A 19439-nucleotide genomic window follows, 5' to 3' on the forward strand; every position below is an offset into this window, starting at 1 on the left:
GGATATTAAGCTGCGAAAAGGAGAAAGGTTAAGCTGCAAAGGAACAAAAATTGATCAGTGGACAACGATCTAACAGTTGAGTGTAAAGTAGAAAAATATATTGTTCACATTCAATGAGTGAATGGTGTTGATACGAAGTAGTGACATAATCTACAGGTTAAAAGGTTTTATTTTAAACCATTCCAGCCATGCTTTTGAGATGAGGTAGCATTTTCTGCCAAGGGGGCACCAAGAAAGACCACTATTGTAATTCTGGGCCACACAAAATCCTGTCCAAGAGTCTCAACCCAAAATGCTGACTGTTTATTCCTTTCCATAAATGCTGCCTGACCTGCTGAGTTCCTCCAGCACTTTGTGTCTATTAATCTGAATTTCCAGCACCTGCAGATTCTTATGTTATTGCAATTCTGGTGTCATCTATAGGACAGTTCAAGTTAAGCAGTGTACTTCAAGTACATTTTCCTCTCTAAGGGACCACAAACTCATTAACTTTCCAGAAAAAAAACTGATAATTTAATTGACACCAATAGCAGACTCTTTTTAAAGATAACTGCTTGTTTATATTTTTGTGAAATAAAGCTACTAGTCACTATACCACTGGGAATATTGTTGGTATATTATTTTTCCTAAGCATATCAGTTATGGGTTGCAAACTAAACTGTCAAATAAAATCTTAAAGTTTACTGTTGGCCAAACGATTCTTACCTTGTAACCGATGGATCACCGACAACTGCTCTGTTACATTGTTTTGAAATTTAACCTTAATGAGAGAAAAAAATGGAAACTGATGAAATTACTTATTTAACTTACCAACATGCAACATTCCCAAATCTAACCAGGTAAATTTGTTTGATTAGATTTTTTTCAAAAAATGGCCAACTATCTTTTTCTGATTCAAGATGAAATACATTGCCACAAAGTTTTAATTATACTAACAGACATCATTCTTGAATTTTCATGCTGGTGTTATACTCAAAGATCAGAATTTGCATACCAACATTTAATCCTTGGTCTTAAGAGAGTTACAACTTTCATTCACTGCAACTTGGGATCTGAACTTACTACCTTAGTTTTCCCACGTTTAGAAACAGAAACTTTCGATCTACTCAATACCCACTTTATAAAGTAAAAGAGTGGAACCTGATGGGGTTATTCTGCTGCTGCAGCCCATTCACTTCACGGTTCGATGTTCTGCGTTCAGAGTTGCTCATCTGCACACCATTATTGTAACAAGTTCTCAAGTGAGCTACTGTTACCTCCCTATCTGCTTGAACTACTCTATTTTCTTCTAACCCCGCTCATTAATAGATAACCTCATTGCCACAAAACTGGATGTTCTGCATTGTCTATAATCTCTAGAGATTATTGCGCATGAAAATCTCAGGAGATGAGTAGTTTGAGATACTCGAACCATTCTGTCTGCCACTTTCCTGTCTGGCACTGACAATCATTCCACAGTCAAAGTCACTTAAATGACATTTCTTCCCCCCATTCTGATATTTGGTCTGAACAACTGAACCTCTTGACCATATCTGTAAGCTTTTTAAATTGAGTTGCTGCCTCAAGATTGGCTTATTTGCACTAATAAGGTAACCAATAAAGTGCCAACTGAGTAAAGATTCTTCACTTAGTCACTACTTTTAGATGAAATAATTCAGCTATTATAGCTTATACAATTTATATTACTGCCAATATTAACTAGAGTACAGTGCTCGAGCAAGAAATGGTGAAGATAAACATCTTGGCTAGAATTAAATTGAGCCAATGCTTTCCACTGCAAGTTCACTTGATTTCAGGAACATTCACAATTGCTGATAAGCATTTCCATTCCTATAAATAATTTGGATTAAGAAGCTGTTTAAAACCTGCTACAGCTACTAAATCCATTCCCTCAATACACACAAATTACAAACTAGTTGCCCGATTGAAATCCCATTAAAATCTACAGAATCTGCCCTTTTTAAATACCATATCCATTTTACTCATGAAGTACAATATATTCATTTTATCAGACAGCAAATTCCACTTAGAATATTTATATCCAAACATCTGTTTGCAACTGTTGAAGCAATTCCCCAGAAAGGCTCGGGCTTCTTTCATTAGAACACAACATTTCACTTTATTAAAGGCCCTGTGGAACTTTAATGCCCCCGATAGTCTTTCAGTTTGATGATATTCCCTCCTTCAAGATCATCTGACATCAAAAACTTACTTAAAATTCAGATACACAATTTCTCTGAGGACCCGTGCTACACAAGTAAGCAAACTGGTTTCACAGTGACATTGTTTCTCAGATCACTTCATAAACTTCATCTGGCATTAGTGGCTCCACAAAACATTTACATAACTCACAAATGTAATAAAACAGATATCAACTAAGGAAGATTACCAAAGTGTTTTTTTTTAAAATGAGCCTCCTCCTTCACAAAATAGAAGGCAAGAAAATGGCAGATGTATCACACATCAAGAATTCAGATCAAACCACACCGATCAAAACAGGATTCAAACATCTTGAAGGCTGAAACTAAAAATTATATTAACCCAATGTTTGATGTTAAAGTTTTTAGGAAATTCAACATCCATGACCATGGTGTAGCAAAAGAATAATCTCACACTACAAATCCCTGTACTCCATTTCCCTCCAGATAGATACTGTGTACAAAACCGGCTTTTTTGAAATGCAGATTTTAGTATTAAAGGTCAATTAAAATAGATGGCAACTGAAATATCAGAGTAGGGTGGATTCAGACCTGGCTCAACAGGTGATGGTTGAAGATTGGTTCTCCAACTGGAGGCTTGTAACTAGTGGGGCGTCTCAGCAATCAGTGCTGGGACCTCTTATGTATACAAATGATTTGGAAGTGAATGGACATGGCATAATTAGCAAGTTCACTGATGATAGTAAATGAGTGTGCTTTGTTGATAGTGACGCAGGTGGCAATGAATTGCAAAGGGATGTTGATTCGTTTGGGAAATGGACTGAGGAATGGCAGATGAACCTCAAGTTAGGTGATGCATTTTGAACAGTAAAACAAGGATAGGACACTTGCAGTGAGTGGCAGGGCACTGACAAGTGGTGTGGAGCAGAGAGACCAGGGAATACAAGTGCACATTCACTGAAAGCAGCCATGCAGGTAGACTGTGGTGACAGCATTGTGTGCTGGCCTTCAGTAAGGGCTGAGTTATGAGTAGGAATATTTTGTGGCAGTTGTACAAGTTGCTGGTGAGACCATACTTGGAATGTGATGTACAGTTATGGTGTCCTATTATAGGAAATACATTGTCACACTCTTTCCAAATGATAACAAATCCTGCTCCTTCACAAGATTGCAAATGTTATTCATTCCTAAAATTCCCAATTTTAGGTTTTGAAGATTTGACTTTTATCCTGAAAGAGCAGAAACATCAACAAAAGTAATCCTCAAATTGACACATTAGTCTTTAAAGGCAATCTTTCCTTATTTTCCACCAAGTATTACAGTTTTACACACAAGGCTGTTGTTTTCCACAATATTTGGTACCCTCAATTAGCATTAAAAGAAAACTAATACAACACATTGACTCCAGTTACAAGCACTTTCAAACATTCATACACCTGTACTTATTAAGTAGTCATGTACATCGGTCATATTATTTTGAAGTTGTTTTGGATGCTGATTTCAGGCCTACAACCCTTTTCTTGAACTTAAGTAATCCTCCCAATTGCAAATGTTTGGTGATTAAGGAGACAAATTTCTACTGCACTCAATTACAGCGTTAATGGCACATTTTGTAATGTGCAATAGGGACAAACAACAGCCCATGATTGAGAGTGTTTTTTTTAAAATCTGGAATATTTTTAAGATTATTAATTTAACAAACATGACAGCATTTTTTTTTTAAAAACTGCAATAACCCTTATACCACAAATTCAGGGATTGCTCTCCATAGTTTAACAAAGGACTTGAATATAGAATGGTTCACTCAAAGCCAATCATGTCTCTATCCAATGTCCTGTTAGGATGTGGTAAGAGCCACTGGACAACCATGCAAAAATTATTCATGTGCAAGTCCTACATGCTGCCTGATTGAACCCTGAAATATGATTTAAAACAAGTTTGTTATTGCAAACATGTTTCACTTTGATCCTGATTAGCTTTGCTGCTAGAGGAAAATATCTGCCATGACACTACCACCAAATAAGTACAACATGAAGGTTAACTTACAGCCCTGGCAATCGTGAATAATGCATCACAGTAATTTGATAGCTACAATGAAATTCAGAACAGAGGAAGTTAAATCAAATCAATTTTGTATGCACCACAGCCTAGAAATTAAACTTTCAGACTATTTAAAGCTTTTCCAGTCTGTATCCCTTCCACAAAAGAAAGCAATGTGCATAACAAAATATTGCTATTCACAGAAATGAAAACAATATAGCAGCTAAGTGGCATAAATGGCTGGCGTTGCCGTGTATCCTTTATGGGTTTGACTCCCTTCTACAGAATCCGGTCTCAGGTTTTTCTCAGTTCAGTCTGTCGACTATTTTCTAAATGGGGAGAAAATTCAAAATTCAGAGGCGCAAAGGGACTTGGGAGTCCTAGTGCAGGATTCCCTAAAGGTTAACTTGCAGGCTGAGTCGGTGGTAAGGAAGGCAAATGCAATGTTAGCATTCATTTCAAGAGGACCAGAATACAAGATCATAGATTTAATGCAGAGGCTTTATACAGAATTGGTCAGACCACACTTGGAGTATGTTGAGCAGTTCTGGGTCCCTTGTCTAAGAAAGGATGTACTAGCATTTGAGAACGTTCAGAGGTGGCTAACTAGAATGATTCTGGGAGTGAAAGTTAACATACGAGAAGCATTTCAGGGCTCTGGGCCTGTACTCGAGTTTAGAAGACTGAGGGAAGATCTCATTGAAATCTATCAAATACTGAAAGGCCTACATTAGGGGTTCCCAATCATTTTTTTCTACTGCCATGAACCCCTACCATTAACTGAGGAGACTGTGGACCTCAGGTTGGGAACACCTGGCCTAGATAGATGGATGCAAGGAAGATGTTTCTATAGTGGGTGAGTCTAGGACCAGAGGGCACAGCTTCAAAATAGAGCAACATCCATTTAGAACAGATGAGGAGGAATTTCTTTAGCTAGAGAATAGTGACTGAGGAATTCGCTGCCATAGACTTTCTGTGGAGACCAAGTCATTGGGTATTTTTTAAAGTGTAGGTTGACAGGCTCTTGACTAGTCAGGGTGTCAAAAGTTACGGGGAGAAGGCAAAAGGAGGAGCAGCTTAGGAGAGTCAAGGGTGCCTGACAGCGACTCCTTTGATTGCATCTTCGGAAACAGCTCTATTTATATCTTTAATATTTCTATTTTCTATTATATTCAGGGTCTTTTGAAGACCCTGACCTCGAGTTACACACTGACTACCGTTCTTTGCAGGAGGGGAGCTGGAAGGGGACTTTGGGGTTCTAACATTTACCTGTCATTCACTCTTTGGGGGCACACCTGTTTTCATGGATAGTTGCAAAGAAAAATTATTTCAGGATGTATATTGTATACATTTCTCTGACATTAAATGTACCTTTGAAAGGGATTGAGAAGCTTAAGTCAACCATGTAATGGCAGGGCAGACCCAATGGGCTGAATGGCTCAATTCCACTCACGTCTAATGGTTTCTGCTATTTTTCCAAGGGAAGCCTGGAATGGGGCACACGCTTTCACCATTGCGCAGAAATATTACACTCAGTTGTGAGCAACAGACCATTGGGAAATGTACCACATCTTGAGCAAATGCCAAATCAAGCATAAGAGCTTTCAAAATAAAGCTGAGAAGTATTCACCAAACCCTTCTCCTCCAAAGCAAGTCAAAAGTTAATTTTGCCTGGTTTATGGTCTGACAATGTGTGCATTATGAGTCTAATATGGTGTAAATTCAAATTATATTTTTTGAACAGTTGCCTTTGGTTTATACACAAGAATATAATGAATGTGCTGCACTTACCTTCTCCTCTATGCATTTCTTCATCAAATTATCTTTATTTTGTAGCTGGTTACCCAAATTATTACATTCATCTTCTTTTTCATCAAGCCGTCTCCTGTGAGTATCCACTTGCCCCATGAGCTCTGAGTTTCTTTTCTCTAGACGACTTTTAGCTGTATCTGTTTTCTTCACCTGGGACAAATAAGAATCAACCATCACAGGTGACTAGTTGAATATTTGACATGAAAGATTCATGGTTAAAAAATATTTTGTTGAAATTAAATTTTATAATTTATTCATAAACATGCCACTGTACCATAGGAAAATGGTTTAAGATGACATGGCAATGACAGAAGCATGTGGTTAGTTGGGTTTAAATGCCAAGTTTTACCATGCTGATTGTGGGGAATTAATTAATTAATTCCATTTACTTTGGAAAATTACTCAAATATGATAGTGTCTCAGTTGGTACAGCACGATAGTTTAGTGATTATCACAAAACTTTACTGTGCCAGGAATCAGGGTTCAATTCTCACCTGTAAGGAGATTAGGTTCTCCCCATGACCACAAAGGTTTCCTCAGGGTGTTCTACTTTCCTCCCACACTCCAAAGTAGTACAGGTTAGGGTTAGTGAGTTGTGAGCATGTTATGTGTTGTGTTTTTTTCTAAAAACGTAGTTCAGTCTAGTTTTTATACTGTGTCATGTACCACCATGGTCCTGAAAAACGTTCTCATTTTTACTGTGTACTGTACCAGCAGTTATGGTTGAAATGACAATGAAAGTGACGATGCTGGAGCTGTAAGTGTGGCAACACTTGCAGGCTGCCCCCAGAACAGCCAAACAACTGCACTGGCCATTGATAAAAACAAAGCACTTCCGTTCGATGTGTCAATGCATACCTGACAAAATAAAACTAAACTTGAATGTTTTTAACTACATTATATAGTTAGTAAACTGTTCATTTTGTCCTCATCTTTTCTTTTCCCCAGTCAGATTATTTCAAGTGTTTCAGGCCTTCCATAGATATTAGACCACCTGATCACTATCTTTTTGAATCCAAGAGGAAATATTAGAAGTACACAAAAATGCTGGAGGAACAATAGACAATAAGTGCAGAAGTAGATCATTCGGCCCTTCGAGCCTGCACCGCCATTCTGAGATCATGGCTGATCATCTACTATCAATACCCTTTTCCTGCCTTGTCCCCATATCCTTTGATTCTCTTATCCATAAGATACCTATCTAGCTCCTTCTTGGAAGCATCCAGAGAATTGGCCTCCACTGCCTTCCGAGGCAGTGCATTCCAGACCCCCACAACTCTCTGGGAGAAGAAGTTTTTCCTTAACTCTGTCCTAAATGACCTACCCCTTATTCTCAAACCATGCCCTCTGGTACTGGACTCTCCCAGCATCTGGAACATATTTCCTGCCTCTATCTTGTCCAATCCCTTAATAATCTTATATGCTTCAATCAGATCCCCTCTCAATCTCCTTAATTCCAGCGTGTACAAGCCCAGTCGCTCTAAGCTCTCTGCGTAAGACAGTCCAGACATCCCAGGAATTAACCTCGTGAATCTACGCTGCACTTCCTCTACAGCCAGGATGTCCTTCCTTAACCCTGGAGACCAAAACTGTACACAATACTCCAGGTGTGCTCTCACCAGGGCCCTGTACAAATGCAAAAGGATTTCCTTGCTCTTGTACTCAATTCCCTTTGTAATAAAGGCCAACATTCCATTTGCCTTCTTCACTGCCTGCTGCACTTGCTCATTCACCTTCAGTGACTGATGAACAAGGACTCCTAGATCTCTTTGTATTTCTCCCTTACACAACTCTACACTGTTCAGATAACTCAGCAGGTTAGGCAGGATCTATGGAAAGGACTACAGTCAACATTAGCAGCTGATTCAGTAAGTGCAAGCTCTCCCAAATGGCATATTTCTGGATTGGCATCAATTCTAATCCAATATTTGTTAAGTCAACATATCTCCACTACATACCATCTGGGTGTGTAAGAGTGGTTCGATAAATAAAATGATATGTGAAATTTTCCATGCAGAGGGAAAAAAAATGGTTTGCCATTGCCTTCTTCAGCGCCGTGTCTTTAGAGTGACCCCAGCCATTATCAATCCTCAGATTGTCTGGCATCAGTGGTCACATAACCAGGACTTGAGATATGCACCAGCAGCTCATACAACCACCCACCACTTGCTCCTATGGCTTCACATGACCCTGAACAGGAGGCAGAGCAGGTGCTGCCCAAGGGTAACCTACAGGCTAGCAGAGGGAAGGAGTACCTTACACGTTCTTTGGTAGAGACGCATCTGGGTGAAGTAATACTCAGTATAAAATACACATTTTCTCAGTTTTAAATGTCCCTGATTTGGAGGACGTAGTATATGAATAGGTGAACTGAGGCATCAGTTGTCTTGAAAAGCATCAAAATCACAAAACTATAATACAAAAGCAAATTGATACAGATCCTGGAAGTCTATGGGCAAAGATGTTGGGCAACATCTGGTTGGGGGAGAGTTAACATTTCAGGCTGACAGTCTTTCATTAGAACCTGAGGGGGGGGGGCAGAAACCATACAGCTCAATAAAAATGTATTGAGCGCGACTTGTAGAGTGATAGTCACAGATGTTAAATAATTAGGTACTTGTAATAATCATTACAAACCATTGCAAAGCCAAGTGACTTTCTTAACAATTTGTTGCCAAAAAACTTGTCAGGGATCACTCTGGGGTTTGAAATTATCGATAGCATAATTATAGATTAACTAAAGAACCAGTCTGCAGGAAATAAAACCTGTTCACTATTTATCTTTCAACTGATATTTTGTAACTAATGAAACCAATCATATGACATCCTGATTTTGTTCCATTGAAAGTACAGTACTTAGCAGGAACATTGTCTTCCCTGTGAGCACGTTGTTAAAGATGTATCCCTGCCACAATGCACAGGACTCTTGTTTTGTCACTTAACGTACTGATTAGTTGCATATTCAAGTTTGCCATCTGACTTTATGCACACACAACCAAATGAATCAATGTTCCTCTGGTCGTGGTGTCCCCACAATAAAATATCTCACAGCACACAAAAACAAAATGCCACCAAGAATATAGGTTAATAAAAATGCAGAACCATCCTTCAACACTAACAAAGGAGTACATTTTGAATGTCTAGCTTTTGGAACAGATGTGCTACCTTTGTAAATAGGCAATTCTGTAAATTTACCTGACTATTAAAAATTTTAAAGTTAGGTAGGTGATTATAGCAAACTGTCATTAATCTGTGATGAAGCATAAAACATGACATAGAATTCTTTTGGATTCTCCTGGACTTTCATGATGTGAATGGGCTTGTACATTTCCAAGTTGTGGCTTCCTTGCGGCTCATTCCCAACATCCACTTGTCGCCTCTCAGTTCACCACTTATCACCTTCCATTAAACTTCAGCTTATTCAAAACTCTGAAGATCGCAGTCTACCTAACAAAGCTCTATTCATCAGAATTAGCTCTCATCTATTCACTAGAGATACAGCACGGAACAGGCCCTCTCAGTCCATCGAACCAGCAACCCACCTATTTAACCCTAGCCTAATCACATGACAATATACAAAAACCAATTAACCTACTAACCCATACATCTTTGGTCTGTGAGAGGACACCAGAGCATCCACAGGAAACCAACCCAGTCACAGGGGACAGACAAACTCCTTACAGACAGCGACAGATTGAAGTCTGAATGCCCCAAACTGTAATAGCATTGCACTAATTGCTACGCTACAGTGGCACCCCTATTATTAAACATTTCACTGCCCTAAACAGTAACTTGCTTTATTTTCAGCACTGACCATCTTTAGTTATTTTAGAAGTTAAATTCATCCAAATACTAGATTTAAAAACAAGGATATTAATGCAATAACATGCTGCTGGAAGAGGGCAGAAAGAAGCATTTTCAAGTTATGAGTCACGATATTTAATTTTCTTTCTCACTTTTTATGACTTCACAGCAATATAAAGAGCCCATATTCCCAGATCCAGCTGCTGACGATACAAGCACAGTAAGTGAATTTTCTGGAAATTGCTGGATAATTTACAGAACTGAATGACTCTAGCACAGTACCTGGAAACACTTGGTCCAGGTTGATAGATTATCTCATCATCATTCAAGACCAGTGGCTGTGAATGCTTCAAAGGGTTTCAAACTGCAAATTAAAATCAATGTTGAGAACTGGCTAGCAGGCAATGGAGCTCAATCTTGAAGTGTGTTGAAGTATTTTATCATCACTGCTGCAACATCAGCTACACTAATTCAACAATTTTCATTAGTATCTGTTTCAAAATTCTTCATAACTTAAAAGGATTTTCCGCTCATACAAAAAAAATCCTCTCCGACCACCAAGGCAGCCATTGCAATATACGAGGTGTGATTGATAAGTTTGTGGTCTAAGGTAGGAGGAGTCAATTTTAGGAAACCTAGCACATTTATTTTTCAACATAGTCCCCTGCTACATCCACACACTTAGTTCAGCGGTCGTGGAGTATACGGACCCTTTCTTTGTAGAAGTGGTCCACAGCAGAGGTGATTGATAAGCTCGTGGCCCAAGGTAGAAGGAGATGAGTTATACAGCTCTCATTACATGCACGTGTAGTTCAACTCTGAGTGAAAATGCAGAAAGTTTGAAGTTCCTCCTCATGTCCTTCAGGCCATGAACTTATCAATCACCCCTGCTGTGGACCACTTCTGGAGGTCCAAGACGCCGACTTCTACAAAGCAGGGATCTGTATGCTCCACGACCGCTGGCCTTAAGTGTGTAAATGTAGGAAAGATAAATGTGCTAGGTTTTCTAAAATAGACTCCTTCTACCTTAGGCCACAAACTTATTAATCACACCTCGTATTTCAAAAGTGTTCAATACAGCATGGACCCTTCAGTCCTTGTTGGGCTGACCCTTAAATTTATTTCAAATGCACAAGGAACAAAGGAACAGGAGGACTAACCCTGTTCCTCCCTCCACTAATTTCAATCTACTTCCTTCCTACACAGTCCATAAACCTCAATGTTCTTACATCCACGTGGCTAGGAGCCTCTGAAATCAACACAAACATAGTGCCTGTAAAAAGTATTCACCCCCCCTCGGAAATTTTTATGTTCTACAATATTGAATCACAGTGGATTTAATTTGGCTTTTTGACACTGATCAACTGAAAAAGACTTTGTCAAAGTGAAAACAGATTTCTACAAAGTGAGCTAAATTAATTACAAATATAAAACACAAAATAATTGATTACACAAGTATTCGCCCCCTTCAGTCACACACCAAGTCAACACTGGTGCAGCCAACTGGTTTTAGAAGTCACATATTTAAATGAAGATCCATTTTTGGAGAGCCATGTGCAATCAAAGTGTTTCAATTGACTGTAGTAAAAAATACTCTGGAAGGTCAAACTGCTGGTGAGTCAGTATCCTTGCAAAAACTACACCATGAAATCAAAGCAACTCCACAAATAGGTTATTGAAAAGCACAAGTCAGGAGATGGACACAAAAAATTTCCAATTCACTGAATATCCCGTGGAATACAATTAAGTCAATCATCAATAAATGGAAAGAATATGGCACAGCTGTAAATCTGCCAAGAACAGGCAGCCTTCAAAACTTGAGTGACCATGCAAGAAGGGCACCAGTGAGGGATGCCACCAAGAGACCTATGACAACACTGGAGGAGTTACAAGCTTCAGTCAGTGAGATAGGAGAGACTGTTACCCGGGTGCTTTACCAGTCACAGCTTTATAGGAAAGCGGCAAAGAGAAGGGCACTGCTGAAATAAAACTCACATGAAATCTCAGCTAGAGTTTGCCAGAGGGCATGTGGGAGACTGAAGTCAGCTGGAAGAGGTTCAATGGTCTGATGAAATCAAGACGAGATTAAACACTATGTTTGGCTTAACCCAAACAGTGCACATCAAAAACACACCATCCCTATGTGAAGCATGGTGGTGACTGCATCGTGCTGTGGAGATGCTTCACTGCAGAAGGCCCTGGAAGGCTTGTGAAGGTAAAGGGTAAAATGAATGCAGCAAAATACAGGGAAATCCTAGAGGAAAGCCTGATGCAGTCTGCAAAAGAACTGCTACTTGGGAGAAGATTTGTTTTCCAACAAGACAATGACCCCAAGCGTAAACCCAAAGCTACACAGGAATGGCTTGAAATCAAAGTCATGTCCTGGAGTGGCCAAGTTAGAGGCTAGACCACAATCCAATTGAGAATTCGTGGCTGGACTTCAAAATCCTTTTCCACCCATTCCAGTTCAATCATTGCTCATTTCAAGGAGTTCCTGCTACATTCATTCAACAGTTATCTTGTTTTTGGAAACTTAACAATGCTCTCAACTTTAACACCATCTAGGATACTGATAGGTTAAGAACCCATCACATTAACTCATTTCTTGACATAGCTCTAAAACAACAAATTTCATGACATATACCAGTGGTAATAAAGCAGATTTTGATTCTACAATTTATATTACACGTGCACTGATGTGTTCACAAAAATTAAAACTGAACCAACTATCAAGGTTTGTTGTTTCTCATGGCAGGTGTTTTTCTCTTCACACTTCGATGAAGTTTGGCCCAGGAAAGACAGACACAAGCCTGTGTTCGGGAGCTAGGGCTGGATCAATCTTCATCTGGCATCTCATCCATAGCCATTCCAACAAGGTGGCCACAAGTTGGCATTGCCTGATGGGAGTCCTTGAAGCACGCAAGCCTCCATACTACATCAGAGTGTTGATCCAGGTCATGGAGGCCTATCATGGTATATTCCAATTGTGGAACAGTAAAGAAATCAAATTGTGTTGTGAAGCACTATCCGTGGGTCTTTCATACTACTAAAGTATAAAGACCCACAGACTTGAAGCTTCACAAACAATTTGATTTCTTTACTATTGCACAATTGGAATTTGACTTGTCGTATCACATGTATTCTACATTTAGTAATCAGAATTATTCAAAAAAACTAAATTTATCCTCCAGTTCCCTGTATTCAACTAAGAAGCACCTTTTGGAATGGAGGTTCAGCATGAAGCTATATGTATTATTCATCTCTGAAGTGCAGACAATTAAAATTAAACGTTCTCTGCTGTAAATCAATTACAAGTTCATTTAACTTAACAGATGTTCGGGTCAATTAAAAATCAGACCTAATTTCTCTTTATAAAACAACTCAGAAGGAAAATTAGAGACAAAACTATTCTAATTCCTAGATCAACAATGACTTGTTACAACTGGAGGTGATGAAAGCTGCAAGCTTGTTTAATGTCATTTCCAGAACACAAGTATAAAGGAGAACAAAATAACTCTTCCTGAATATGTTGAGAATTATTTAAGAATTAAACATGCAATAAATTGTACACTTTTACTAAAAAATTCTCATTATGGTATATGAACGTTGCTTTCTAAATGCAGTGATTTCATGTACACAATATAAAGTTTACAATTTTATTTCAATGTATTATTTAAATATATTACATTTACATTGTATTGGTCTCAAATTTATGCAATAGTAATTCTGTTGCTATGGCTCGTAACAGAACTCCCAAGGATAAACTTCCAAACACATGAACTGTTTATTCCTTTGTCCACATCAGGCATGTCACTGTCAGGGACAACAATACATACCATTAACATGTACAAACAAGCTGGATGAACTCAGCAGGTTGGGCAGCATCCGTTGACTGCTCCTTTCAACCGATGTTGCCCGACCTGCTGAGTTCATCCAGCTTGTTTGTACATGTTGATTTGACCACAGCATCTGCACTGTACTTTGTGTTTATAATATATCCCATTGTTGTCTTTCTATCCAATGAATTCTGAATCCATCCCTAATCAGATTCAAATTCATCTACGACAGAAATAGCAAAATGTGATGTTTGCGTTAACCAACACAACCCAAGGAAATTGCAGGGGGCAGCCCACAGTGTCGTCATACATTCCAGTGCCAACACAGCATACTCACAATGCTCGGCAGAAGCAACAAAACAATAGCAAAAGCCGCCCCACGCACTGCAATGCCAGAACCGGTCTCCAGCCTCCAGTTTCCAGCCATTGGGCTTCGATCTTCAGTACTGACCCCCAAACCAGCTATTGGCAGGACTGGCCGCCGTGCCTCCAATCTTGAGAACTCACCAGCCCTCATGTCTCCTGCTCACATGGATGTCCCATCCCACCATATCCGTGTGTGTCAAGTAACTCACCAGCACGTATACAAAAACTGTACTCCACTGGGCCTTGATGGTGAGCATCTTACATCAACCATTCAAGCTCAAGAGATATATTACTAATTCCTGCCACAGCGGTTTTCTCCTCTGGGCATATAGCTATGAGAAAATAATTTCAAAATTTAGATTCACACATCACCAAATGTTCATTTCATTCATCTAGCCCATACTCAAAGTAAAAGTAGGTCAATATTCACATAACGTAGAAGCAGTAGGTCACTTGGCCCCTCAAGTCTATCAACATGTTCATGGCCAACCTCTCATCTCAACACAACCAGAAATGATCTTCCCTCTCTCACACACTACTTCCATGCTCTATATTCATAACTCTCAATTTCTTTAACCTTCAGCTGTCTATCGGCCAAGTACAATCAATGACAATCTACCACAGCCCTTAAGAATACAATTCCTGTTTTTTGCAAAATATTCTTATTTCTATTCTAAATAACCAACTCTGTTTTGATACTATAACCCATAATTCTAGATTCCATAGCCAGAGGAAACATCCTACCCACATCTAGTGTTGCTGCTTCTAAGAATTCTGCACATTTCCGCAGGGTGACCTCATTCACAGAACAATAATGAGTATGGAACAGCACTGAACTGATCCTTCTGCCTATATTGTCTGTAATGAACATGATCTCAAACTAACTTTAAATCTAGAGTAGAGGAGAGAGGCTTAGTCTACTCAATATCTCCTTAAATGATAATGCCCTTTAGCAACTTAGTTTTAAGTTTTTAAATGCAAGTCAAAATATCCAATTAAAAGACTGCTACTTGTTTCTAGAAAGAATCTGAAGGGGCTCATCCAAAAGCTCACAGGTATAAATCCATGCCAATAGATTGGCCATCGCATCCACAAAACCTGCATAACACCGTACTACTTTAAAGGATGAGTGCTCTATTCTTGGAGTGGACACAGTACATGATACAGGAGTATGCCTGAACCCTGATATCTGAACAAAGGGGCTCAAATTAGCAATGGATAAGTAAATGGTGGAAAACTGAACCATTTTGTTTTCAATCCGTTAAAACATTCAGAAGATCATCAGGCACTCGAGCAATGAAAATAATGTTATTAAAGAAAAAACATTTAACAAATGTATGCCTTTTAAAATGCACTATACAGGGTAGATAATCAGCACCTAATGAAATAGAATAGTTAGATTGCTAGGAAGCGCTTAAAGGGTCAAATGAAAATGAACACCATCCAAGAGAACAGAGGTCGTCATGGACAGGGAGCTGGCTAAATAATAGAAATAGGATAAATGGATACTCTTGTATTGACAAATGACAATTATAGTTCAAGTACATTTTATTGCCATTCAACCATATATACCACCAAACAAAACAATGTTCCTTCGGACCAAGGTACACAACAATGCCAATAAATCGGTGGTCGGGCCTCAACTACTTATCTGTGTAAATTACTTGAATGAAAGAATTGAGTGCACTGTCGCTCTATCTGTTAATGACACCAAGATAATTAGGTTAACAAATTGCGAGGACACAAGCAGCCTGTGAAGGAATATGGATAGATTGAGCAAATGAGTGAAAAGTTAGCAGCTTAGAGTATAATGTGAGAAAAGGTCATGTACTTACATTTTGAGACTGTTTTCTGCTACACTAATCATGTGCTATATGTGCTGTGTATGACTATTGGTTTTGTGTTTGGCACCTTTGCCCTGAAGGAACGCAGTTTCGTGTGGCTGTATTCATGTGTATAGTTAAATGACAATTAAACTTAAACTTTGGAAGAAAGAGAGTGGAAATTATTTTAACAGAGCAAGACAACAAAAATGATGAGGTGAGATACAGTAGGCCAAAGCCAGCATGATTTCCTGAAGGGAAAATCCTGTCTGACTAACCTACTGCAATTTTTTTGAGGAAATTACAAGCACAGTAGACAAAGGAGATGCAGTAGATGTGGTGTACTTGGATTTTCAGGAGGCCTTTGACAAGGTGCTGCACATGAGGCTGCTTAGCAAGAAAAGAGCCCATGGAATTACAGGGAAGTTACTAGCATGGGTGGAGCATTGGCTGATCGACAAAAAAACAGAGTGGGATTAAAGGGATCCTATTCTGGCTGGCTGCTGGTTACCAGTGGAGTTCCACAGGGATCATTGTTGGGACCGCTGCTTTTTATGATGTATGTCAATGGTTTGGACTATGGGATTAATGGATTTGTGGCTAAATTTGATGATCCAAAGATAGGTGGAGGAACAGGTAGTGTTGAGGAAACAGTCAGCCTGCAGAGAGACTTAGATAGTTTAGGGCAGGGGTCAGCAACCTTTACCACTGAAAGAGCCACTTGGACCCGTTTCCCACAGAAAAGAAAACACTGGGAGCCGCAAAACCCGTTTGACATTTAAAATGAAATAACACTGCATACAACGTTTTGTTTTGCCTTTATGCTATGTATAAACAAACTATAATGTGTTGCATTTATGAAATTGATGAGCTCCTGCAGAGAAAACGAAATTACATTTCTGCATGCAACAAAAACATTTTGAACTCCGAAAATAAGATGTTGGGTTGAAGGTTACTTTTAAGTAAAATACTCAACGTCTATTTGAGTCCTTCTTGTGTTTATGAAAAACGCTAAACTTAAATTTGCCGCCAGCAGCAAACCAAAAATAACGTCAGCCAGCTGTCAACCTGAAAAATAAAAGGACTATTTCACTGAACAATGAAAACATATGAATATACGTAAAATAATAGGCAATTAAAATATTTATCATACTTGGTCAGGTTGACTCACACCTGACAATGCAGTCGTATTCGGTAGGGATGGATCGATGCTTAGGGGAGTGACCGGGAAGGATAATGTGTTTTTTTCCTCTCTGAACTCACAGAAGCGTTTCCCAAACGATGTTTGCATTGCGATGATTGCAGAATGTAAATACTCCGAATTTATCATGTCGTGACCTTGTTTGAACTCTCTCAAATTGGGGAAGTGAGACAATGTGCCTTTCTGTAAATCTCTGGCAAGCACTGTCAACTTGCGCTCGAATGCCAAAACATCCTCCAACATGTGTAGGGCTGTAAGTCCTTACCCCTGAAGAGCTGTTTTCAGTGTGTTCAGGTGCGCTGTCATGTCTACCATGAAGTGTAGCTTTTCCAGCCACTCTGGCTGTTCCAGCTCAGGAAAGGTGAGCCCTTTGCTGCCCAGGAAAGTTTTCACTTCTTCCAGACACGCGACAAAGCATTTCAGCACCTCCCCTCTGGACAGCCAGCGATAAAAACACGTTGTAGCGGTGTGCTCACGCAGTCAGTAAACTGCAGTCGAATAACTTTATTCGAACTAAACAGCTTTGCTTTTAAGCCTCCCTCAACCCAGCCCCCATGGACGCAGATGCTGCAAAAGACGCGTACTCACAAACCCCCGTAGGCTATCTCCCTTAGCCGGAATGCTGGCTAATTGTGAGCTGTTTCGGATGTGCCAGGAAATGTGTCGCCACACTTAGATTGTACAAGATCACCATAATCTTCAAATTTAGAATTACATTTCAAAAGCTAACAAACTAACATAAAATACATTTTAATTAAATACTGACCAATTATTTCCCAAAGCCACAGGGAGCTGCAGCACAGAGGTGAAAGAGCCACAAATGGCTCGGGAGCCGCGGGTTGCCGACCCCCGGTTTAGGGGAATGGGCAAAGAAGTGGCAAATGAAATAAAATGTTGGAAAGTATGATCATGCATTTTGGTGGAAGAAATAGATGGGCAGACTATTATTTAAATGGGGAGAGAATACAAAATGCAGAGATGCAAAGCAACTTGGGAGTCCTTTTGCAGGATATTCTAAAGGTTAACCTCCAGAATGAGTCAGTGGTGAAGGCGGTGAATGTTGAGGTATAGAATATAAGAGCAGGGATGTGATGTTGGCTCTATCAAGGCACTTGTGAGACCACACTTGGAGTATTGCATGCAGTTTTGGGCTCCTTATTTTAGAAAGGATATACTGATATTGGAGAGGTTTCAGAGAAGATTCACAAGAATGATTCCAGGAATGAAAGGGTTGCAGTATGAGGAATGTCTGACAGCTCTTGGGCTATATTCCCTGCAGTTCAGGAGAATGAGGGGGATCTCATAGAAACATTCTGAATGTTAAAAGGCCTGAACAGATTAGATATGGCAAAGTTATTTCCCATGATAGGGGAGTCTAGGACAAGAAGGCACAACTTCAGGTTTGAAGGACGTCCATTGAGAACAGAGATGTGGAGAGATTACTTTAGTCAGAGGGTGGTAAATCTGTTGAATTTGTTTCCACAAGTGACTGCGGAGGCCAAGTCATTGGGTGCATTTAAGGCAGAGATAGATAGGTTCTTATTAGCCAGGGCATCAAAGGGCATGGGGTGAAGGCAGGGGAGTGAGCATGACTGGAAGAATTGGATCAGACCATGAATGAATGGCGAAGTGGACTCGATGGGCCAAATGGCCTACTTCTGCTTCTATACCTTATGGTCTTATAGAATGAATCTAGGGTTGTAGTGTATCACAAAGGGTTGGCTTGCAATTAAAGTAATCAGGAAAGTAAATAATACACTGGCTTTTATTGCAAAGGCTATGAATTTTAAATTACACCAGTTTTGAAGCAATTTTAAAGTGTAATGAGACCACAACTGAAGATCTGCATTCAGTTTTGGTCTCTATATTTAGAAAGGATATCCTCAGATTCAAAGCAGTGCAGAAAAATGGTTTACCAGGTTGATTCCTGGGATCAAAAGGAGACATTGAACAGACTGTGCCTATATTCATAGACTGGGCAGCACAGTATCGCAGTGGTTCAGGTATCTCTTCATAGCACCAGTGGCTGGGACTTAATTGCTGCCACTGTCTGAAAGGAGGTTGGACATTCTCCCGGTGACCATGCAGGTCTCTTCCAGGTGCTCCACTTTCCAAAGATACATGCAAGTTGTGGACATGCTATGTTGGCACCGGAAGCATGACAACTCTCATGGACTGGCTCCCAGTACATCCTGGACTACGTTGGCTGATGACGCACTTCACTATGCTTAAATGTGTATTGACAAATAAAGCTAATCTAATCTTAATCTTACTAATTTCTTAGGAAAATAGGAGATGACCTGACCAAAACTTAAGACTGAGACCAACAGAGCGGATGCCCAAGATGTAACCCAAGAGGATATTTAAAAGTGGCGAGAGGGGATGAGCAGAGTTTCAA

The 19439-nt window shown here is 39.6% G+C and overlaps 1 protein-coding gene and 1 long non-coding RNA gene across 4 annotated transcripts in view; one reads left to right on the forward strand and one right to left on the reverse strand.

The window, feature by feature from the left end:
- Positions 1–19439, reverse strand: part of golm2 (golgi membrane protein 2) — an 83875-nt gene that overhangs the window by 54515 nt on the left and 9921 nt on the right. For all 3 annotated transcript variants that reach the window (XM_059953039.1, XM_059953040.1, XM_059953041.1), the window contains exons 2-3: positions 5991–6161; positions 706–760 (exon numbers count right to left, since the gene is read on the reverse strand). In XM_059953039.1, coding sequence (XP_059809022.1) covers positions 706–760; positions 5991–6161 — 226 coding nt within the window. The remainder of the gene's footprint in view (positions 1–705; positions 761–5990; positions 6162–19439) is intronic.
- LOC132382635 (uncharacterized) lies at positions 6055–16777 on the forward strand. Its single transcript, XR_009508434.1, has 3 exons — positions 6055–6190; positions 9985–10035; positions 12571–16777. It is a non-coding gene; the product is annotated as an uncharacterized LOC132382635 (long non-coding RNA).

Source organism: Hypanus sabinus, chromosome 28, assembly GCF_030144855.1.
Source record: "Hypanus sabinus isolate sHypSab1 chromosome 28, sHypSab1.hap1, whole genome shotgun sequence".
NCBI classification, from domain to species: domain Eukaryota; kingdom Metazoa; phylum Chordata; class Chondrichthyes; order Myliobatiformes; family Dasyatidae; genus Hypanus; species Hypanus sabinus.